Below are 26,334 nucleotides of genomic sequence, written 5' to 3'. Positions count from 1 at the left end.
GCAAGGCTAGTCTCCACATCACCTTCAATACGAATCAGAGGAATACATGAAAAAAAGGATGCGGATCATCCCCAGCTCAGGGGAAGAACCCTTAGCAGAGCCCAAAGGAGACCCCAATGTCCTCAAAAGGAACAACCATCTCCCGAAGGGAGAACCAGGTCCCCAAAAGGACCATGGAAGGAACAAGTCAAAAAGGACAATTTCCCAGAACCTCAGAAAGGTCAAACTGCCCAAGACAGCAGTAAGGAGGTGCTAAGCCCCCAATCGTCCCACGTGAGGAAGAAAACTCTCGGTCCCGAGAGTATCGGAAGAAAAAGAGAGTGACGCAGCGAAACTCCACTGACCCAGTCAACCAGCTTGAAGGCTAAATAAGGACAGATAATAAAGAGAGAACTCGGCGCCTCAACCAGCCCAGCCAGGCAGAATAGGCCCGACGTGTCTGAACAAGCCACTAGACGGAGAACTGAACTAGAGCAGGACCAGCCTGCAGACAGGGTAATTCATGTCATGATGCCTAAATCCTCCCTCAGAGGGGAAGAGCATAACAAACAAACATAGGACTAACATGTCCCGTAACAAACTTCAGCAGAAGTAAACAGTGAGGATCGATCCGAGAGAAAGTTCCCAGAAGGAAACATATCATTAAAAATTTAAAAAAAAAGACATCCTAACCGGATAAATGAAAATATAAAGCAACCCGTAGGTTATCGCCAAAGAAGAACAGGCACACCCACAGGACCAGCCAAACGGAACCACGATCTTCCACTGGGAAGGATCTCAATAAAATCGACAATCAGGAGATTACATCATCCCCTCATGTCTAATGAGGTGAGCCATTCAAAGTAGAATACTAATAACTCAAAAACATGCTCGAGTAAAACGCGAAGGTGTGCTATTCAGTAACAAAAGGCACAACACTCAAGGACAGCTACACCCGCAGGGAACTGCATAGGCCCACCCAAGGCTGGGAGACCCGGGACAATAGGGCACAAGCACAAACGCAAATAAACGTCTGGACTTTGCAGACATAAATCGCCAAAAATATGTGAAAGCGAAAACATGCTGCATACTCCGGGGGGTAACAAGCCGCCCTGCAAGGAGGGATAAATATAATCAGGGTTACCAGCATGTATATTAGTAGGGAGTGGTAGGGAACTCGCCTTGTGGAGGACAGAACCCCCAGAGGCGAATGGCTCAGGGGTCCCTTGATTCCCTGAGCCCGAGGAACAAGGCACTCAAGAACAGCATATAGAACATAACTGATTGGCCTGTGTCAACGGGGCCAATTTGCATTCTTCACAAGTCGAAGAATCTGAACAGTCTCAGCATCAGAATCCTCCATAACTGGATAGAGAATATAATAATAAGGACTATAAGAAAACAAAATCAAAACGGTACCTGACACCCACAATGGCTGGGGCACTCACCACCTTCTATGAACCAGACACTGGCAGACTAGAATTTTTCCGTCGCCACACGAATGCGGAAATAGAAGACCAGATCGTAAAGACGCCCAGTCACAAGGTGAACCGAATAGTCCAGCAGGTCTGAAAACAGGGGAACAAAAGAACCCCCCACCAGCTCACAAAAGAGTGAAAGAATGGCCCCAGCCATTCCAACAGGGCTCGGGTGCCCACCCGAAACTCCATAGAGACAGACGACAAGGCCGAAGAATCTAGCAAAATAAGGCCCAACATAGTCTCAACACAGAGCCAGCAAGACTCTGTTCCACCTCCTGAATCCAGGAGAAGTCCTAAGACAAGGACCACAACTCCTTAAGGAGGAGAACAAGCCCCCCTAAGAAAAAAGGGGGTCATTAAATACAGAGCATTTATAAAAATATTAAAAAGAACAGGGCCCAGTACTGATCCCTGGGGGACTCCACTGATTACCTTTGTCCAATCTGATTATGATCCATTTACTACTACTCATTGCTCCTTATCTTTTATCCAGTTATTTAGCCATGAGCTAACATTTTCAGCTATTCCCAGTCCCTTAATTTTGTGCATTAATCTCTCATGTGGCACTGTATCAAATGCCTTTGCAAAATCTAAGTATATCACATCAACTGATCCCCCTAAATCTATATTTTTACTTCCTTGTAGAATCTAATTAGATTAGTTTGACATGATCTATTTCTCCTAAAACCATGCTGATTAGAACTCAAAATCTTTTTTACATGAATATGCTCATCAATATAATCCCTTCAAATATCGTCCCCACTATTGATGTCAGACTAACTGGTCTATAGCTTCCTGGATCATCCATGCTTGCCTTTTTGAAGAGTGGCATCAAATCAGCTTTACACCAATCCTGGGGTACCATGCCAGAGTAATGAGTCTTGAAAAATTAATAGTGGTTTGTCTATAACAGTGCTAAATTCCCTTTTGGGTGTATTCCTTCTGGGCCTGGAGTTTTATTTAGCTTAATTTCCTGATATCCTCTAAACATAACCCAGTTTATGGTATGGACTGGCATGTTCTAGTTTGTTCCAAAGTATCGTCCATTGGTTCCTCTCTTGTGTATACTGAAGAAAAAAAAACTGGTTTAGTACCTCAACCTTCTCCCTGTCATTATTTATCATGCTTCCCTCCACGCATTTTAATGTACCTATATTGTCCTTCTTAGATTTTTGCTATTTATGTACTTAAAAGGACACTGAACCCAAATTTTTTCTTTCGTGATTCAGATAGACCATGACATTTTAAGCAACTTTCTAATTTACTCCTATTATTGAATTGTCTTTATTCTCTTGGTATCTTTATTTGAAATGCAAGAATGCCAGTTTAGATACCGGCCCATTTTTGGTGAACAACCTGGGTTGTCCTTGCTGATTGGTGGATAAATTCATTCACCAATAAAAAAGTGCTGCCCATTGTTTTTGAACCAAGAAAAAAGCTTAGATGCCTTCTTTTTCAAATAAAGATAGCAAGAGAACAAAGAAAATGTGATAATAGGAGTAAATTAGAAAGTTACTTAAAATTGCATGCTCTGAATCACAAAATAAAAAATTTGGATTCAGTGTCCCTTTAAAGAACCTTTTAGGGTTAGACTTAGAATCCTTTGAAATTATTTTTTCATTTTCAATTCTGGCTAATTTGATTGCTTTTTTTGCATGCTTTGTTACATTCCTTATAAATATGGAATTTTGAGTCTGTACTATTTTCTTTGAATAATTTAAATGCCCTACATTTTTTCCTAATTTCTCTTAACACAATTTTATTTAGCCACATTGGCTTTGATTATTTATAACCATATGGTATTTGTTGATATGTATATTTATTTAACAACGTTTTAAATATTATCCATGTATCCTCTGTAGTTTTATTAGAGAATATATTGTCCCAATTTATCTTATTTAATGATTTCCTTAAATTGTTGAATTTTGCTTTCTTAAAATTAAATTTCTTTGTTAAACCTTTAAGACACTGCATATGAAAATTGATTTCAAATGTGACCATGTTATGATCACTGTTACCCAAATGTTCTTTAACTTATATGTTTGATATTATATCTGTATTGTTTGATAGCACTAAATCCAATATAGCGTTACTCCTAGTTGGCTCCTCTATTAATTGTGACAAGAAGTTATCCCTGAGAACATTTAAAAATCTACCCCCCTTAGCTGAATTACTAGTTTCATTGGCCCAGTTTATATCAGGGTAGTTAAAATCTCCCATAATTACAGCACTGTTATTAGCAGCCTTACCTATTTCGATTAGTAGTTGAGTTTCCTCCGGGTCACTAATGTTGGGGGGCTTGTAGCAGGTTCCTAGTAATATTTTTTTAGGATTTTTCCCCCCACTCTTTATTTCCACCCACAGGGTCTCTACATTGTCACTTGTATCATAAATATCTTCCCTTATTGTAGATTTAAGGTTAGGTTTAATATACATGCAGAATCCTCCAACCCTTTTATTATTCCTGTCCCTCCTAAATAAAGTATACCCCTCTAAGTTAACTGCCCAGTTATGTGAATCATCCCACCAGGTTTCAGTTATACTGATAACATCATAGTCCTCTTCTGCAACTAAGAGCTCCAGCTCCCCCATTTTACCCGTCATGCTTCTTGCATTTGTTGTCATACATTTCATTTTCATGTGCTTTCTGCACATGTGATCATTTTGTTTGTAAGGACGCTTTAAATGCGGAGTTGTGTGTTAGGAAGCGGGGGTATCGCCAATTAGTAGCCTTAGGCTTTTCAGAATGCAAGTCTAAGTGGAGCCAGATTGGGGCATGGTCTGAGATCACTACTTGAAGGATACCTAGCGGCTAGATTTAGAGTTGGGCGGTAGCCGTCAAAACCAGCGTTAGAGGCTCCTAACGCTGGTTTTTACCGCCCTCTGGTATTTGGAGTCAGTCAGGAAAGGGTCTAACGCTCACTTTACAGCCGCGACTTTTCCATACCGCAGATCCCCCTACGCCATTTGCGTATCCTATCTTTTCAATGGGATCTTTCTAATGCCGGTATTTAGAGTCGTGGCTGAAGTGAGCGTTAGAAATCTAACGACAAAACTCCAGCCGCAGAAAAAAAAACAGTAGTTAAGAGCTTTCTGGGCTAACGCCGGTTTATAAAGCTCTTAACTACTGTGCTCTAAAGTACACTAACACCCATAAACTACCTATGTACCCCTAAACCGAGGTCCCCCCACATCGCCGCCACTCTATTAAATTTTTTAAACCCTAATCTGCCGCTCCGTACACCACCGCCAGCTAAATTATCCCTATGTACCCCTAATCTGCTGCCCCTAATACCGCCGACCCCTATATTATATTTATTAACCCCTAATCTGCCCCCCCAACGTCGCCGCCACCTACCTACACTTATTAACCCCTAATCTGCCGAGCGGACCGCACCGCTACTATAATAAAGTTATTAACCCCTAATCCGCCTCACTCCCGCCTCAATAACCCTATAATAAATAGTATTAACCCCTAATCTGCCCTCCCTAACATCGCCGACACCTAACTTCAAACATTAACCCCTAATCTGCCGACCGGAGCTCACCGCTAATCTAATAATTTTTTTAACCCCTAAAGCTAAGTCTAACCCTAACACTAACACCCCCCTAAGTTAAATATAATTTAAATCTAACGAAATAAATTAACTCTTATTATATAAATTATTCCTATTTAAAGCTAAATACTTACCTGTAAAATAAACCCTAATATAGCTACAATATAAATTATAATTATATTGTAGCTATTTTAGGTTTAATATTTATTTTACAGGCAACTTTGTAATTATTTTAACCAGGTACAATAGCTATTAAATAGTTAATAACTATTTAATAGTTACCTAGTTAAAATAATTACAAAATTACCTGTAAAATAAATCCTAACCTAAGTTACAATTAAACCTAACACTACACTATCAATAAATAAATTAAATAAACTACCTACAATTACCTACAATTAAACCTAACACTACACTATCAATAAATAAATAAATTAAATAAACTACCTACAATTACCTACAATTAAACCTAACACTACACTATCAATAAATTAATTAAATAAAATACCTACAAATAACTACAATTAAATAAACTAACTAAAGTACAAAAAATAAAAAAATATTTACAAACATTAGAAAAATATTGCAACAATTTTAAACTAATTACACCTACTCTAAGCCCCCTAATAAAATAACAAAGACCCCCAAAATAAAAAATGCCCTACCCTATTCTAAATTTAAAAAGTTCAAAGCTCTTTTACCTTACCAGCCCTGAAAAGGGCCATTTGCGGGGCATGCCCCAAAGAATTCAGCTCTTTTGCCTGTAAAAAAAAACATACAATACCCCCCCAACATTACAACCCACCACCCACATACCCCTAATCTAACCCAAACCCCCCTTAAATAAACCTAACACTAAGCCCCTGAAGATCTTCCTACCTTATCTTCACCATACCAGGTTCACCGATCCGTCCTCGGAAGTCTTGATCCAAGCCTCGGAAGTGTTGATCCAAGCCCAAGCGGGGGCTGAAGAGTGACGTCCATCCTCCGGCTGAAGTCTTGATCCAAGCGGGCAGAAGAGGACATCCGGACCGGCAAACATCTTCTTCCAAGCCGCATCTTCTATGTTCTTCAATCCGATGACGACCGGCTGATCTTCAAGACCTCCAGCGCGGATCCATCCATCTTCACCGACGACTTCCCGACGAATGACGGTTCCTTTAAGGGACGTCATCCAAGATGGCGTCCCTCGAATTCCGATTGGCTGATAGGATTCTATCAGCCAATCGGAATTAAGGTAGGAAAATTCTGATTGGCTGATGGAATCAGCCAATCAGAATCAAGTTCAATCCGATTGGCTGATCCAATCAGATTGAGCTCGCATTCTATTGGCTGTTCCGATCAGCCAATAGAATGTGAGCTCAATCTGATTGGATCAGCCAATCGGATTGAACTTGATTCTGATTGGCTGATTCCATCAGCCAATCAGAATTTTCCTATCTTAATTCCGATTGGCTGATAGAATCCTATCAGCCAATCGGAATTCGAGGGACGCCATCTTGGATGACGTCCCTTAAAGGAACCGTCATTCGTCGGGAAGTCGTCGGTGAAGATGGATGGATCCACGCTGGAGGTCTTGAAGATCAGCCGGTCATCATCGGATTGAAGAACATAGAAGATGCGGCTTGGAAGAAGATGTTTGCCGGTCCGGATGTCCTCTTCTGCCCGCTTGGATCAAGACTTCAGCCGGAGGATGGACGTCACTCTTCAGCCCCCGCTTGGGCTTGGATCAAGACTTCCGAGGACGGATCGGTGAACCTGGTATGGTGAAGATAAGGTAGGAAGATCTTCAGGGGCTTAGTGTTAGGTTTATTTAAGGGGGGTTTGGGTTAGATTAGGGGTATGTGGGTGGTGGGTTGTAATGTTGGGGGGGGGTATTGTATGTTTTTTTTTACAGGCAAAAGAGCTGAATTCTTTGGGGCATGCCCCGCAAATGGCCCTTTTCAGGGCTGGTAAGGTAAAAGAGCTTTGAACTTTTTAAATTTAGAATAGGGTAGGGCATTTTTTATTTTGGGGATCTTTGTTATTTTATTAGGGGGCTTAGAGTAGGTGTAATTAGTTTAAAATTGTTGTAATATTTTTCTAATGTTTGTAAATATTTTTTTATTTTTTGTAACTTAGCTTTTTTTATTTTTTGTACTTTAGTTAGTTTATTTAATTGTAGTTATTTGTAGGTATTTTATTTAATTAATTTATTGATAGTGTAGTGTTAGGTTTAATTGTAGGTAATTGTAGGTAGTTTATTTAATTTATTTATTGATAGTGTAGTGTTAGGTTTAATTGTAACTTAGGTTAGGATTTATTTTACAGGTAATTTTGTAATTATTTTAACTAGGTAGCTATTAAATAGTTATTAACTATTTAATAGCTATTGTACCTGGTTAAAATAAATACAAAGTTGCCTGTAACATAAATATTAATCCTAAAATAACTACAATATAATTATAATTTATATTGTAGCTATATTAGGGTTTATTTTGCAGGTAAGTATTTAGCTTTAAATAGGAATAATTTATTTAATAAGAGTTAATTTATTTTGTTAGATAAAAATTATATTTAACTTAGGGGGGTGTTAGTGTTAGGGTTAGACTTAGCCTTAGGGGTTAATACATTTATTATAGTAGCGGTGAGCTCCGATCGGCAGATTAGGGGTTAATTATTGTAGGTAGCTGGCGGCGACGTTGTGGGGGGCAGATTAGGGGTTAATAAATATAATATAGGGGTCGGCGGTGTTAGGGGCAGCAGATTAGGGGTACATAACTATAATGTATGTTGCGGCGGTATACAGAGCGGCAGATTAGGGGTTAATAATAATATGCAGGTGTCAGCGATAGCGGGGGCGGCAGATTAGGGGTTAATAAGTGTAAGGTTAGGGGTGTTTAGACTCGGGGTACATGTTAGAGTGTTAAGTGCAGATGTAGGAAGTGTTTCCCCATAGAAAACAATGGGGCTGCGTTAGGAGCTGAACGCTGCTTTTTTGCAGGTGTTAGGTTTTTTTTCAGCTCAAACAGCCCCATTGTTTTCTATGGGGGAATCGTGCACGAGCACGTTTTTGAAGCTGGCCGCGTCCGTAAGCACCACTGGTATCGAGAGTTGCAGTGGCGTTAAATTATGCTCTACGCTCCCTTTTTGGAGCCTAACGCACTGAAAACGCAGCCATTCTGTGAACTCTAAATACCAGCAGTATTTAAAAGGTGCGGGGGGAAAAAGCATGCGTAGCTAACGCACCCCTTTGGCCGCAGAACTCTAAATCTAGCCGTATGTCTGCTATTTGGGTGGTCTAGATCACTGGTAATGTCAGAAAATAGTGTATTCTAGATAATGGATATGCAAGTGTATTCTCTGTTGTCAGGGTTCCTGGACCTCCAGATGTCAACTAGGTTCAGGGTGCTTTTTAATGTTAAGATTAGTTTGGAATCAGCATTGGGTGGTCTACCTGTGTTAGGAGTCCTTGTACGGGTGGCAGGGTCTTGGAATCTGTCTAAAGTTGTACTCTGAGCTAAATTAAAATCTCCCCCCATGATCAGGGGGTCATCTGCCATTGAAAACAGGATGGACTGAAGCTTTAATCAAAAGGCTTTCTTATTCATGTTAGGGCCATATACATTAAAGAGGCAATACAGTGTTTTTATTATTAAAATCTTTAAAATAATAAACCTCCCTTCGCTGTCAATAATTTTCTTTAGAATGGTTACTGGCAAATCCTTTTTAAGTAGAATGGCTACCCCTCTCTTGCACCCTGTATCAGGGGTATAAACTATGTCTCCTACCAAACTCCTCCTTAATTTAAGGTGTTCTGCCTCAGTGAGGTGTGTCTCTTTTAGGAGAGTGATGTTTAACCTAGAGAGAATAATAGATCTTTTTGCCGGTGATGTGATACCTCCTAAGTTCCATGAGACTAGTTTAATGTTAGCATTGACAGCCATTTAAATAGTACAGTAGATACAATATATCTGGGGTTAAGGAGAGCAGTTGGAGATTTCTGAAACAAAAGAAAAGAGCAATATAAGCACATACCACAAGCCCCTCAGTCCAGCAGCCAAAAATAAGCATTTGCTAAACTTATGCAACTGGAAATGTTATATTAGTCTTATTCATATTTAAGCAGCTTTAACTTTTTGTCCAGACATAAAAAACTGCTCTTTCATTGTCTGTTTAAGTGCAATACTTATAATAAATAATGAAAATCACAATTCCAATACTATACCAATAAACATGTGATTAAAAAACAATAACAAATAATATATAATAATAATGATTAAGTATCACAACTGATGGATACATGGTCCCAGAATGTGTTCCTCTGATCCTTTCTTTTGCTCTAGCCAATACCTCACGGAAAAATAAAGGGAGGAAATAGGGTAATGCTATAGATATGAAAACTTCTATTTTCGTTACGCATGCGGTTCTGAGCGTTAACCAAGCTCTATTGTATTACGGCAGTGTTATATTAGGCCCATAACCATATTTATATAAAACCTTGTTACAGGCACATTGGCCGACAGCGGTACAAAATATATTGCATCAAATCCATCAAACAAAGGAGAACCCTACTGTCCCTTCACCATACAGGAAAATAAAAAATGTTTAGACGTGTGTTTTGCCTCTTCAGACTTTTTTATGGATATATGCAAGTTCACCAGATATTTAAAAGTCCTCTTTGTCTGCTAATGGTTACCCTTCTATAGCATTATAATTCGTTAACCCAGAGGCAGAACTTTATTTCACTGTCTGCAATGAGATTTTTTTAGTGAAAATTTTTCTGCATGTAATTTTTAAATAAAATTCAATTTTAAATTAGGCAGTTACACGAAAGCACCAGTTTGATTGTAATGTTTTAGTTAACTGAAGAATAAAGCAATATTTAAAGTTTTATAATATAGTGCAGTAGTTAAAAACTGCATTGCAAATTAGGTGCATTGCTCATACGAACGTTTTACATTCAGAAAAAAACAGCTTTGCAGACTGTGAAAGGCTAGGGGACGGGCTTGACACAATCTCTGAGAGACAGTCAATTAAAGCACTACTGCTTAGCAGCGCTACTGAATATTTGACTGTTCACTTCAAACAGCACTTTGCTCTGTATGTACTATGGTAAGGAAAACTTACACAGTGCAGCCAGAGAACAGCTCTGTTTGAAGAGAACAGCCTAATGTGGAGCAGCGATGAATAGTTAAATCGCTAACAGTTCCTGCATATGTCCCATTCTTTCTGCAGAAATGCTGCATCACTGTATGTTCTGCCTTGGGGTCTGTTAACAGCTACTCTAAATACATGTGATTAAAAACACTATTTCCGATTTATCTAACGTCACTTCCTATGCGCCATCGTTTTTTTTCAATTTTACAGTCCCAGGTGGCCATCTTTGTGATCAATATAAAGAAAACATTGATTAAGGATAATAGTCGGGTCAATATTATTTAAAATACCATGAAAACTGCCATATTACAGATATATGGAAAAGAGTTAATTGATTAATATGTCCGTTTAATGTCTGCACTTTTTTGTTCTATAGATTTAATGCATGCAAACTGTTATTTGCAAAAAAAAATGTCATATGGATGCACCATGTGTGAGATCTCTAGATCATACGCTAGTTCACAAAACTCCGTAATCATTAGAAAATGTCATATGGATGCACCATGTGTGAGATCTCTAGATCATACGCTAGATCACAAAACTCCGTAATCATTAGAAAATGTCATATGGATGCACCATGTGTGAGATCTCTAGATCATACGCTAGTTCACAAAACTCCGTAATCATTAGAAAATGTCATATGGATGCACCATGTGTGAGATCTCTAGATCATACGCTAGTTCACAAAACTCCGTAATCATTAGAAAATGTCATATGGATGCACCATGTGTGAGATCTCTAGATCATAAGCTAGTTCACAAAACTCCGTAATCATTAGAAAATGTCATATGGATGCACCATGTGTGAGATCTCTAGATCATAAGCTAGTTCCCAAAACTCCGTAATCATTAGAAAATGTCATATGGATGCACCATGTGTGAGATCTCTAGATCATACGCTAGTTCCCAAAACTCCGTAATCATTAGAAAATGTCATATGGATGCACCATGTGTGAGATCTCTAGATCATACGCTAGTTCACAAAACTCCGTAATCATTAGAAAATGTCATATGGATGCACCATGTGTGAGATCTCTAGATCATAAGCTAGTTCACAAAACTCCGTAATCATTAGAAAATGTCATATGGATGCACCATGTGTGAGATCTCTAGATCATACGCTAGTTCCCAAAACTCCGTAATCATTAGAAAATGTCATATGGATGCACCATGTGTGAGATCTCGCGATCATACGCTAGTTCACAAAACTCTGTAATCATTAGAAAATGTCATATGGATGCACCATGTGTGAGATCTCTAGATCATACGCTAGTTCCCAAAACTCCGTAATCATTAGAAAATGTCATATGGATGCACCATGTGTGAGATCTCTAGATCATACGCTAGTTCCCAAAACTCCGTAATCATTAGAAAATGTCATATGGATGCACCATGTGTGAGATCTCGCGATCATACGCTAGATCACAAAACTCCGTAATCATTAGAAAATGTCATATGGATGCACCATGTGTGAGATCTCTAGATCATACGCTAGATCACAAAACTCCGTAATCATTAGAAAATGTCATATGGATGCACCATGTGTGAGATCTCGCGATCATACGCTAGTTCACAAAACTCCGTAATCATTAGAAAATGTCATATGGATGCACCATGTGTGAGATCTCGCGATCATACACTAGTTCACAAAACTCCGTAATCATTAGAAAATGTCATATGGATGCGCCGTGTGTGAGATCTCGAGATCATACGCTAGTTCACAAAACTCTGTAATCCTTAGAAAATGTCATATGGATGCACCATGTGTGAGATCTCTAGATCATACGCTAGTTCACAAAACTCCGTAATCATTAGAAAATGTCATATGGATGCACCATGTGTGAGATCTCGCGATCATACACTAGTTCACAAAACTCCGTAATCCTTAGAAAATGTCATATGGATGCACCATGTGTGAGATCTCTAGATCATACGCTAGTTCACAAAACTCCGTAATCATTAGAAAATGTCATATGGATGCACCATGTGTGAGATCTCTAGATCATACGCTAGTTCACAAAACTCCGTAATCATTAGAAAATGTCATATGGATGCACCATGTGTGAGATCTCTAGATCATACGCTAGTTCACAAAACTCCGTAATCATTAGAAAATGTCATATGGATGCACCATGTGTGAGATCTCTAGATCATAAGCTAGTTCACAAAACTCCAAAATCGATGGAAAATGTAATCATTAGAAAAGGCCAACGAAGAAACTGAAGGCAAAGCTTGTGATACGCAATATTAGGGGCAAAATATGCCGAGGCTGAGGGATCGTTCTGCACAGAACTGCAAACACCTAAGAAGTTGAGGGATTGAGCCGCACACAATTGCAAATACACTGGAATACCACACACATATGACTGAATAAGATTATTAGCAACTCCACTGGCTTTGGGTTCGCACACCCATCTGGGGACTAATTCACACAACTGGGGACTAAGGTTTACTAACCTTTGGAGCAATCAGGTTTTTTACATAGCGAATTTGTCAATCATTTTTTTTTTCAAATTGACTGTTAAACTGACATTTAAAGCCGCACAGTAAAGGAGAAGGGATTTAACTATCACCATTTAGTTTGGATATATTTTAGCGTTAGAATCATAACGACATTGAAATTTATGCTCATGGAAGAAATTGGAGTTAAATACATAGTTAAAATTTGTTAGTTTGTTTTGTTGTATAGTTAAACACAGAGTAAAAGTGTGTTAGTTTTGTTTTATTTCTGAATCTTAAGTGGTTATTGTCACCATCACTTATATTGTTTGTCATAGATTGATAGTTTGCGCACAGCCAATATTTTTTATACGCTTGAATTTTTCAACGTTGAATTTAAAACTATATATATAACAGCTGCAACTCGCTGAGCTATAGCGGTAACCCGCTCACGGAAGAAATTGTATGCGCAAGGAAGAAATTGTAGTTAAACACATAGTTAAAATTTGTTAGTTTGTTTTGTTATATAGTTAAGCACAGAGTTAAAGTGTGTTAGTTTTGTTTTATTTCTGAATCTCAAGTGGTTATTGTCACCATCACTTATATTGTTTGTCACAGATTGAAAGTTTGCGCACAGCCAATATTTTTTTATAAACTTGAATTTTCCTACGTTGAATTTCAACCTATTTATAACAGCGGCAACTCGCTGAGCTATAGCGGTAACCCGCTGAGCAATTAGATCTGTTAGAGGACCCAAAAGGCAATGTAAGATACAACATTGTGTATTGAGCTAACCAAACCTGTAAAGATTTTGGTAGTTAATTACCTCGTTTTTAGGAATTGTTCAAAAGAGAAATAAAGGGGAAATCCTAATCCAAGTTTTAAACCACATAGAATCCATTGGGGAAATAAACCCACAGATTAATTGGTTCACCCTGACCATTAAGCTAACTTTCATCATTGTAACAATCTTAGGCCTTAAAGGAACCGTGAAGACAAGGTAGGATGATCTTCAGGGGCTTAGTGTTAGGTTTATTTAAGGGGGGTTTGGGTTAGACTAGGGGTATGTGGGTGGTGGGTTGTAATGTTGGGGGGGGTATTGTATGTTTTTTTTTACAGGCAAAAGAGCTGAACTTCTTGGGGCATGCCCCGCAAAGGGCCCTGTTCAGGGCTGGTAAGGTAAAAGAGCTTTGAACTTTAGTAATTTAGAATAGGGTAGGGCATTTTTTATTTTGGGGGTCTTTGTTATTTTATTAGGGGGCTTAGAGTAGGTGTAATTAGTTTAAAATTGTTGTAATATTTTTCTTATGTTTGTAAATATTTTTTTTATTTTTTGTACTTTAGTTAGTTTATTTCATTGTAGTTATTTGTAGGTATTGTATTTAATTTATTTATTGATAGTGTAGTGTTAGGTTAATTGTAGGTAATTGTAGGTATTGTATTTAATTAATTTATTGATAGTGTAGTGTTAGGTTTAATTGTAGATAATTGTAGGTATTTTATTTAATTAATTTATTGATAGTGTAGTGCTAGGTTTAATTGTAGATAATTGTTGGTATTTTATTTAATTAATTTATTGATAGTGTAGTGTTAGGTTTAATTGTAACTTAGGTTAGGATTTATTTTACAGGTAATTTTGTAATTATTTTAACTATTTTAGCTATTAAATAGTTCTTAACTATTTAATAGATATTGTACCTGGTTAAAATAAATACAAAGTTACCTGTAAAATAAATATTAATCCTAAAATAGCTATAATATAATTATAATTTATATTGTAGCTATATTAGGATTTATTTTACAGGTAAGTATTTAGCTTTAAATAGGAATAATTTATTTAATAAGAGTTAATTAATTTTGTTAGATGTAAATTATATTTAACTTAGGGGGGTGTTAGTGTTAGGGTTAGACTTAGCTTTAGGGGTTAATACATTTATTAGAATAGCGGTGAGCTCCAGTCGGCAGATTAGGGGTTAATAATTGAAGTTAGGTGTCGGCGATGTTAGGGAGGGCAGATTAGGGGTTAATACTATTTATTATAGGGTTAGTGAGGGGGATTAGGGGTTAATAACTTTATTATAGTAGCGCTCAGGTCCGGTCGGCAGATTAGGGGTTAATAAGTGTAGGCAGGTGGAGGCGACGTTGTGGGGGGCAGATTAGGGGTTAATAAATATAATATAGGGGTCGGCGATGTTAGGGCAGCAGATTAGGGGTACATAGGGATAATGTAAGAAGCGGCGGTTTACAGAGCGGCAGATTAGGGGTTAATAATAATATGCAGGGGTCAGCGATAGCGGGGCAGAAGATTAGGGGTTAATAAGTGTAAGGTTAGGGGTGTTTAGACTCGGGGTACATGTTAGAGTGTTAGGTGCAGACGTAGGAAGTGTTTCCGCATAGCAAACAATGGGGCTGAGTTAGGAGCTGAACGCGGCTTTTTTGCAGGTGTTTTTTTTTTTCAGCTCAAACAGCCCCATTGTTTTCTATGGGGGAATCGTGCACGAGCACGTTTTTGAGGCTGGCCGCTTGCGTAAGCAACTCTGGTATCGAGAGTTGAAGTTGCGTTAAAAATGCTCTGCGCTCCTTTTTTGGAGCCTAACGCAGCCTTTATGTGGACTCTCAATACCAGAGTTATTTTTATGGTGCGGCCAGAAAAAAGCCGGCGTTAGCTACGCGGGTCGTTACCGACAAAACTCCAAATCTAGGCCTTAGACTGTTAACATGGATCCATGAGGGAATATTAAAGTACTTTTAATTTATTGTATTAATCTGAGTTGTAAACAATTTTAAATATAATAACAGTTTTTTAGCAGAGAAGAGATAACCGATTGAAACTGTTATCTATTTATATGTTTTATATTGTTCTAGCAATGGAATAATATTATTTTATATCCATATTGTAATAAATATTGATTCAATATTGCGTTTGAGCTTCAGACCCTGCCTCTTTTGTTGGCGCTTTGATAGTTAACTGATAGTTGAGGTATAACTATGATGAAAATTACAGGCCTCTCATCTTCTTAAGTGGAAGAACTTGCACAATTGGTGGCTGACTAAATACTTTTTTGCCCCACTGTAGATAGATAGCTATGCATACCACTCTGTGTGGGTACTTCCCTGGGACTGAAAGGATATATCTAAAAAATACAACTTAAAAGCATACAAAAAAAGGAAGGGCCCCCATGGGGTACCTACTCACAGAAACAACCCTTAAACTATATGAGGAATGTTGGTGTGTACTAGAAAGTTATTTCCGACTTGGGCAAAATCATCTGAAGCCTCTGATGAAGCGGAGAATATCAGTGATACATGTAAGGCCGCGCCCACCTCATCCTACTAGACGCTACATGTTTGACACTGGCTGCACCCCGAAAGATCTCGTTGCTGCATAATACGGAACTTATGAATTTTGGTTCCATATTGAGGAAAATACTCCAGCTAACACCGACCAGCAGCCGATGAGAGAATCGCTCCGTTAGGAGTCCCGTGTGTGCTGTGCAAAAGCCTTTTTATGAGCGGATCATAGGAGAGGATTTTGATTTGCCCAAGTTGGAAATAACTTTCTAGTACACACCAACATATTGTTTGAGGGTTGTTTCTGTGAGTAGGCCCTTCCTTTTTTGTATTCTTCATATTAAAGATAATACACTATGAGGAGCACCTTTGTGTGCATTCTTTTTTAGATATATCTCTCATACATATATATTTACCAGCCTCACACTGTTCCGGAGGCCCTTCATGGATTCTTGCACTGGGGCCCAGATTTTTCTAGTTACACCTCTGTTAGGGACAGATATGTTGGCAGGGTAAGCCTTTTGAAGTTTGCTATGTCAATTCTTAGAACTAAAAAAAAACCCTCAATTTTCAAGCTTAAAGGAAGAGTAATACAGTAGATTTGCATATGATAAAAAGACATTGCAAAAACACTTAGGGCTGCAACACACTGAGCGTGCACAGCCGCATCATCACGCTCTCAGTGTGTCACAGACTTTAGTCTGAACGAGGCTGCCAAATGCACTTGTCTATTGGTCATACTGTTATTAAATAGAATAAGAAATTGGCGTGATATTGAACCATAACTACTTGATGCCGTTAGGACAGAATGGAACGTCCTAACTTTTGTGGTGCCCTACTCCATTCTCAAAACAAACGGCGGGGACAGCAGGCCCCAGAAGCCGACCACAGTGACGATCTTGTGCTTCATTTTCCTTTTCTTTATGATTGGAACTTGGAGGGATGGGTCTGTTCTTAAAGGGGTTAAAGGAACATTAAACTAAAAATAATAAAAGACATACAACAGAGCAGCAAATCAGAAAATACATTTGTTAAAGGGACATTGTAGCTCTAATGTATTTAGTACAACAATCCTGCAAGTCACAAAGGGGTAAAACACATAGGTAAAGTCCCACTTGCAGCAGCTTGTGATTTGTGAGGTTGCTCGGGACCGGTAGTTCTTTGTACTTTCATGATTGAGATACAGTATGCAATTTTACACATCTTTCAATATACTTCTCCTATCAAATATACTTTATTTTCTTGGAATCCTTTATTGAAGCATCAATGCACTACTGGAAGCTAGCTGAACATATTGGGTGAGCCAATGACAAGAGGCATTTAGGTGCAGCCACCAATCATCAACTAGCTCCCAGTGGTACATTGATGCTCCTGAGCCTATCTAGGATACCAAGAGAATAAAGCAAATTAGAATGATGCTCTATTTGAATCATGAAGGTTTAATATTGATATTACTGTTCCTTTAACTATGGACCAGTAAATACAGTAGATGATAACAAGACAATACAATAGCACTTAGGGGGAGATTTATCAAGTTAAGACAGACAGGGTCGCACATTCGCGCCCCTGTCTGCCGTAGCTTGCCTCTGGCGGGCTGAATTCTTCTGGCGGAATTCAACATTACACACGAGCGATATTTTGCGCTTACGTGCAATTCCCTGCCCATGCACAGCCAATCACGCGCGGGCAGGAGCTGTCAATCACCCCGGTCATACTAGATTGCGGAGACTGAATATCGCCAGTTTAGAGGTGGAGAAAAAATAGGAAAGCAGCAGTCTGATGACCGATGCTAGTTGTAAGAACCTGCAGCCGTAGTGGGTCGGAAGGCTTGCGAAGCCTTTGATAAATAAACCCCTAAGTCTGAACTTCAAATGAGTATTAGATTTTTCTATGTCTGTTTCCCCTCCCCCTGTACCATGTGACAGTCATCAGCCAATCACAAATCCATATACGCTTATTCTGTGAATTCTTGCACATGCTCAGTAGGAGCTGGTGTAAATATAAAAAGACTGTGTACATTTTGTTAAAGGGACACTCAAGTCAAAATTAAACTTTGTGATTCAGATACAGCAGCAATTTTAAACAACTTTCCAATTTACTTCCATTAACAAAAAGTGCACAGTCTTTTTATATTTACACTGTTTGAGTCACCAATTCCTACTGAGCATGTGCAAGAATTCACAGCATATACGTATATGCATTTGTGATTGGCTGATGGCTGTCACATGATACAGGGAGAGTGGAAATACACATAACTTTGCAATTTATTTAACAAAAATCTACTACTCATTTAAAGTTAAGACTAAGTGCTAGTGCATTGTATTCTTATCATGCATTTGTTGATTATGCAAATCTACAGTGTTGACTGGTCCTTTAATGGAAGTACATTGGAAAGTTGTATAAAATTACTGCTCTATCTATATCATGAAAGTTTCATTTTTATTTTCTCTTTAAAGGGACATTACACACTAGATTTTCCTTTGCATAAATGTTTTGTAGATGATCCATTAATATCGCCCAAACACTTTGTTTCTTTTAAAAAATTGATTATTTTGCTTATTTTTAAATAAAATTGCACTGATTTTCAGACTCCTATCCAAGCCCCAAAGTTTTAGAAGAATACCAAGGTATACCTACTCCAGCTTGCTCCTGTTTGTGTAAAGGGTCTTTTCATATGCAAAGGAAGGGGGAGGGGGGAGTATCTGCTATTTCCCACTTGCAGTGGGTGTTCCAGTAACCTTTTAAACAGTGCTAAGCTGGAAGCTTCTAAGTAAGTTTTTCAACAGTTTTATACTGGATTTTTAGATCAGTATCTGTGCATATTATTCTTTATAGTAGTGTCTATTACATGCAGTTATATGAAAATTAGTGTAAATTGTCCCATGAACCTCTTTGCAGGGTTTAAACACATGGGGGCCGATTGGCCCTGAATACAGCTGCTTCCGTGTGAGCCTTCAGGCTCACCGGAAACAGGAGTTAAAGGGACAGTCTAGTTAAAATAAAACTTTCATGATTCAGTGAGGGCATGTAATTTTATACAACTTTACAATTTACTTTTATCATCGAATGTTCTCTTGGTATTCTTTGTTGAAAGCTAAACCTAGGTAGGCTCATATGCCAATTTCTAAACCTTGAAGGCCGCCCCTTATTTCAATGCATTTATTCACAGCTGAATTTACAAGTAAGAGGGCACCGATTGGCTAAATGCATGTCTGTCAAAAGATCTGAAATAAGGGGCAGTCTGCAAAGGCTTAGATACAAGGTAATCACAGAGGTAAAAAGTATATTAATATAACTGAGATAAGGAGCAGTCTGCAGAGGCTTAGATACAAGGTAATCACAGAGTTAAAAGTATATTAATATAACTGAGATAAGGGGCAGTTTACAGAGGCTTAGATACAGGGTAATCACAGAGGTAAAAAGTATATTAATATAACTGAGATAAGGAGCAGTCTGCAGAGGCTTAGATACATGGTAATCACAGAGGTAAAAATTATATTAATATAACTGAGATAAGGAGCAGTCTGCAGAGGCTTAGATACAAGGTAATCACAGAGGTAAAAAGTATATTAATATAACTGAGATAAGGAGCAGTCTGCAGAGGGTTAGATACAAGGTAATAATAGAGGTAAAAAGTATATTAATATAACTGAGATAAGGAGCAGTCTGCAGAGGCTTAGATACAAGGTAATCACAGAAGTAAAAAGTATATTAATATAAATGAGATAAGGGGCAGTCTGCAGAGGCCTAGATACAGGGTAATCACAGAGGTAAAAAGTATATTAATATAACTGAGATAAGGGGGCAGTCTGCAGAGGCATAGATACAAGGTAATCACAGAGGTAAAAAGTGTATTAATATAACTGAGATAAGGGGCAGTCTGCAGAGGCTTAGATACAGGGTAATCACATAGGTAAAAAGTGTATTAATATAACTGAGATAAGGGGACAGTCTGCAGAGGCTTAGATACAGGGTAATCACATAGGTAAAAAGTATATTAATATAACTGAGATAAGGAGCAGTCTGCAGAGGCTTAGATACAAGGTAATCACAGAGGTAAAAAGTATATTAATATAGCTGAGATAAGGGGCAGTTTACAGAGGCTTAGATACAGGGTACTCACAGAGGTAAAAAGTATATTAATATAACTGAGATAAGGAGCAGTCTGCAGAGGCTTAGATACAAGGTAATCACAGAGGTAAAAAGTATATTAATATTACTGAGATAAGGAGCAGTCTGCAGAGGCTTATATACAAGGTAATCACAGAGATAAAACGTATATTAATATTACTGAGATAAGGAGCAGTCTGCAGAAGCTTAGATACAAGGTAATCACAGAGGTAAAAAGTATATTAATATAACTGAGATAAGGAGCAGTCTGCAGAGGGTTAGATACAAGGTAATAATAGAGGTAAAAAGTATATTAATATAACTGAGATAAGGAGCAGTCTGCAGAGGCTTAGATACAAGGTAATCACAGAGGTAAAAAGTATATTAATATAACTGAGATAAGGGGGCAGTCTGCAGAGGCATAGATACAAGGTAATCACAGAGGTAAAAAGTGTATTAATATAGCTGAGATAAGGGGCATTCTGCAGAGGCTTAGATCCAGGGTAATCACATAGGTAAAAAGTGTATTAATATAACTGAGATAAGGGGACAGTCTGCAGAGGCTTAGATACAGGGTAATCACATAGGTAAAAAGTATATTAATATAACTGAGATAAGGAGCAGTCTGCAGAGGCTTAGATACAGGGTAATCACAGAGGTAAAAAGTATATTAATATAACTGAGATAAGGATCAGTCTGCAGAGGCTTAGATACAAGGTAATCACAGAGGTAAAAAGTATATTAATATAAATGAGATAAGGGGGCAGTCTACAGAGGCTTAGACACAGGGTAAGCACAGAGGTAAAAAGTATATTAATATAACTGAGATAAGGAGCAGTCTGCAGAGGCTTAGATACAGGGTAAGCACAGAGGTAAAAAGTATATTAATATAACTGAGATAAGGAGCAGTCTGCAGAGGCTTAGATACAGGGTAAGCACAGAGGTAAAAAGTATATTAATATAACTGAGATAAGGAGCAGTCTGCAGAGGCTTAGATACAGGGTAATCACAGAGGTAAAAAGTATATTAATATAACTATGTTGGTTATGCAAAAATGGGGAATTGGTAATGAAGGTTTTATCTATCTTTTTAAACAATAATTCTGGAGTAGACTGTCCCTTTAAGAAGCAGCGGTCTCAAGACCGCTGCTCCTTACTTCGTCCGCCGCCTATGAGTCGGCGGACAGCAATCCGCCTGATCGTATACGATCTGGTTGATTAACACCCCATGCTAGCGGCCAATTGGCCGCAAATCTGCAGGGGGCGGCATTGCACAAGCAGGTCACCAGGACTGCTTGTGCAATGTTAAATGCCGACAGCGTATGCTGTCTGCATTTAGTGATGTAGGGCAGACAGTCCGCCCGGGGTATGATAAATCTACCCCATGGACTTGCATGGTTGGTAGAACTAAAATGACATATTATGTAATATTCCCAATACAATGTCCCTTTTACCCCCAACAAAGAATGTCCTCCCTAACAGGCCAGATTTTCAGGATCACCTTAGGTGAGAGCAAGTAAAATAACCGTTTACTTTCCACAAAATCTGGTCAGGGTGGCCCGAGGACAGGTTTGAAAAGCAGTGAGTTAAACTGTAGTGACTGTTTGTGCACGTCTGGTCAAGAGACAAACCCATAGCCCTACAGGAAAGCACAGGTGAAAATAGATTGGTTTTTATTCAGGAGAGGAAAACTATTTTTTCAGAAAACATTGCAATAGATTTTAAAATATCCTATTTCATTGCAACAAATCAAAGCTGTATTTATTTTTTTACTTCCTTGGCAATGCCAAATCTGCTGCCTACAAAATCTCCCTCAACCCTCACATCTGCCTCAAATCTTATTCAACCCGAAGCCAAGAACATATGGGGGGGCCATATATCCCCACTGGAGAGCATACGAGAGAGACAATATCCCTTCCGCAAATACTCCTGTCCTAGGCAGTGGCCTAACTGGCCTGAGCCGAAGAAGACTGCTGATGAAAAAAAGCTTTCATTTGCTGCAAATACAGCGTGATAAGTAAGGTGTGGGCTACAAAATACAGAACCAGATCCGCTGAACAGCAGGACTAACGTGAATGAATTAAACACCTGATAATTACGTCATTCTCATTAGTATATATCATATGTAATATTTACTAACAGAAATCTTCCCTCTGACAAAAATGAATTTAAACAGGATAAACATTACATTAACCTGCAGTTATCTGACCCTGAATGAGTTAACTCCGTTATAAAATCTGTGCAGAAGACAAGGATTTCTAACAGCATTAAATAATGAGATTCACTTAGGGCTTATTTTACCAACCTATAAAAAGGGACTATGTGTAAGACTGGTGCAGCTCTCAGACACCCATTGTATGCCAGATAGAACAGCAACATATTGCTATGTAAATGTATTTTAACTCTTTTGCTAATTGAAGCAAATTGTTTCATTTAAAATTAGAGCTAGGGTGAAAACCCAGACAAAACCTGTAGGGCATGAGAAGGGTTACATTATTTGCACTTCACAGTTCATTTAGTCAATTATTTTATTAATGATAAATATTTTGGTTGTAAACCATTCTACATTACACCATAGGATATACCTTGTTTTATTAAAAAGAGACGGTGTCAATACTGACTAGAGGCAGCAGTAGTGTCACTGGATTAATGAGGCAGCATGAAGATAAATCAGTAAACACACATACTGCTTGTGACATAAAGCTTGTGACATACAGATTGTGACATACAGATTGTGACATACAGATTGTGACATACAGATTGTGACATACAGCTACAGCCTGTGACATACAGATTGTGACATACAGCCTGTGACATACACATTGTGACATACACATTGTGACATACAGCTACAGCCTGTGACATACAGATTGTGACATACAGCCTGTGACATACAGCTACAGCCTGTGACATACAGATTGTGACATACAGCTACAGCCTGTGACATACAGATTGTGACATACAGCCTGTGACATACACATTGTGACATACAGATTGTGACATACAGCCTGTGACATACAGCTACAGCCTGTGACATACAGATTGTGACATACAGCCTGTGACATACAGCTACAGCCTGTGACATACAGATTGTGACATACAGCCTGTGACATACAGCTACAGCCTGTGACATACAGATTGTGACATACAGCCTGTGACATACAGCTACAGCCTGTGACATACAGATTGTGACATACAGCCTGTGACATACAGATTGTGACATACAGATTGTGACATACAGCCTGTGACATACAGATTGTGACATACAGCCTGTGACATACAGATACAGCCTGTGACATACAGATACAGCTTGTGACATACAGCCTGTGACATACAGATACAGCCTGTGACATACAGATTGTGACATACAGCCTGTGACATACAGATTGTGACATACAGATTGTGACATACAGCCTGTGACATACAGATTGTGACATACAGCCTGTGACATACAGATACAGCCTGTGACATACAGATACAGCTTGTGACATACAGCCTGTGACATACAGATACAGCCTGTGACATACAGATACAGCTTGTGACATACAGCTTGTGACATACAGATACAGCTTGTGACATACAGCCTGTGACATACAGATACAGCCTGTGACATACAGCCTGTGACATACAGATACAGCTTGTGACATACAGCTTGTGACATACAGATACAGCCTGTGACATACAGATACAGCTTGTGACATACAGCTTGTGACATACAGATACAGCTTGTGACATACAGCCTGTGACATACAGATACAGCCTGTGACATACAGATACAGCTTGTGACATACAGCTTGTGACATACAGATACAGCTTGTGACATACAGCCTGTGACATACAGATACAGCCTGTGACATACAGCCTGTGACATACAGATACAGCTTGTGACATACAGCTTGTGACATACAGATACAGCCTGTGACATACAGATACAGCTTGTGACATACAGCTTGTGACATACAGATACAGCCTGTGACATACAGATTGTGACATACAGCCTGTGACATACAGCTTGTGACATACAGCCTGTGACATACAGATACAGCTTGTGACATACAGCTTGTGACATACAGATACAGCTTGTGACATACAGCTTGTGACATACAGATACAGCCTGTGACATACAGATACAGCTTGTGACATACAGCTTGTGACATACAGATACAGCCTGTGACATACAGATTGTGACATACAGCCTGTGACATACAGCTTGTGACATACAGCCTGTGACATACAGATACAGCTTGTGACATACAGCTTGTGACATACAGATACAGCCTGTGACATACAGATACAGCCTGTGACATACAGATACAGCTTGTGACATACAGCTTGTGACATACAGATACAGCTTGTGACATACAGCTTGTGACATACAGCCTGTGACATACAGATACAGCTTGTGACATACAGCTTGTGACATACAGATACAATAGGACAAGATGGTTACTATGCTACAAATGTCATTTCAATCTAAAGCAGGATGTAAAGGCCAGAGAAATACAAAGCTGTACTTACCTTCCATCATGGTGGCAGACTTTCATTCCTCAATCCCAAGGAGGCTGGGAACAAAATGCAGCAGAATCCCAGCTGTCAGATGCACACTGAATGGTTGCAATGAGGACAATATCAATAAATGGTGCAGCTAGGGCAAGGGATAGGCCATGCTGGGCTGCAGAGCTCACCTACAGGATCACAGGAGGATGCTGAGGGAGAAAGGGAGGACAGCTCAGTGCTCACACGCCTGCAGGGAAGCCAGCCAATCAGCGCGCCGCATGGCCCCGTCACATGACCAGGCGGCTTGCATCTCCTCACACAATACTCCCTGGCTGCTGCCATCTCTCACACAGCGAGCCCATGTGACGCACTTCCCCTCACATTAATGCTATTGTGCGCGCGCTAGGTGTAATTAGTGCCCGCTCTAAACAATGATAGCCGTGCAGTACTCTGTATTAATCTAATCATGAGAGCTCGTACTGTTCTTTTCCCCCACTGCTTGTTAATAAGGAACTGAATAGTAACCCCCTGCACATCAATCCCACTGTTGTCATTGCTACATACAAATATATACTGAAGTACAAATAGTCATATATGTATATATATACTGAAGAGATAGTCATATACATATATACTGAAGTACAAATAGTCATATATATATATATATATATATATATATATATATATACTGAAGAGATAGTCATATACATATATACTGAAGTACAAATAGTCATATATATATACTGAAGAGATAGTCATATACATATATACTGAAGTACAAATAGTCATATATATATACTGAAGAGATAGTCATATACATATATACTGAAGTACAAATAGTCATATATATATACTGAAGAGATAGTCATATACATATATACTGAAGTACAAATAGTCATATATATATACTGAAGAGATAGTCATATACATATATACTGAAGTACAAATAGTCATATATATATATATATATATATATATACTGAAGAGATAGTCATATACATATATACTGAAGTACAAATAGTCATATATATATACTGAAGAGATAGTCATATACATATATACTGAAGTACAAATAGTCATATCTATATACTGAAGAGATAGTGATATACATATATACTGAAGTACAAATAGTCATATATATATATATATATATATACTGAAGAGATAGTCATATACATATATACTGAAGTACAAATAGTCATATATATATATATATACTGAAGAGATAGTCATATACATATATACTGAAGTACAAATAGTCATATATATATATATATATATATATATATATACTGAAGAGATAGTCATATACATATATACTGAAGTACAAATAGTCATATATATATATATATATATATATATACTGAAGAGATAGTCATATACATATATACTGAAGTACAAATAGTCATATATATATATATATATATATATATATATATATACTGAAGAGATAGTCATATACATATATACTGAAGTACAAATAGTCATATATATATATATATATATATATATATATATATATATATACTGAAGAGATAGTCATATACATATATACTGAAGTACAAATAGTTATATATATATATACTGAAGTACAAATAGTTATATATATATATATATATATATATATATATATATATACTGAAGAGATAGTCATATACATATATACTGAAGTACAAATAGTCATATATATATATATATACTGAAGAGATAGTCATATACATATATACTGAAGCACAAATAGTCATATATATATATATATATACTGAAGTACAAATAGTCATATATGTATATACTGAAGTACAAATAGTCATATACATATATATACTGAAGTACAAATAGTCAT

The 26,334-nt window shown here is 38.0% G+C and overlaps 1 protein-coding gene across 1 annotated transcript in view; it reads right to left on the bottom strand.

Annotated features, from left to right (window-relative positions):
* Positions 1–24,679, bottom strand: part of SGIP1 (SH3GL interacting endocytic adaptor 1) — a 1,342,240-nt gene extending 1,317,561 nt beyond the window's left edge. The window contains exon 1 of the mRNA XM_053693689.1: positions 24,513–24,679. Within this exon, the coding sequence (XP_053549664.1) occupies positions 24,513–24,522 (10 nt within the window). The 5' untranslated portion in view covers positions 24,523–24,679. The remainder of the gene's footprint in view (positions 1–24,512) is intronic.
* Positions 24,680–26,334: the final 1,655 nt, after the last annotated feature.

The sequence above is a fragment of the Bombina bombina genome, chromosome 10 (assembly GCF_027579735.1).
Source record: "Bombina bombina isolate aBomBom1 chromosome 10, aBomBom1.pri, whole genome shotgun sequence".
Taxonomy (NCBI): Eukaryota; Metazoa; Chordata; class Amphibia; order Anura; family Bombinatoridae; genus Bombina; species Bombina bombina.
The sequence above is the reverse complement of the archived record's forward strand: the minus strand, read 5'-3'. Positions and strand labels throughout refer to the sequence as shown.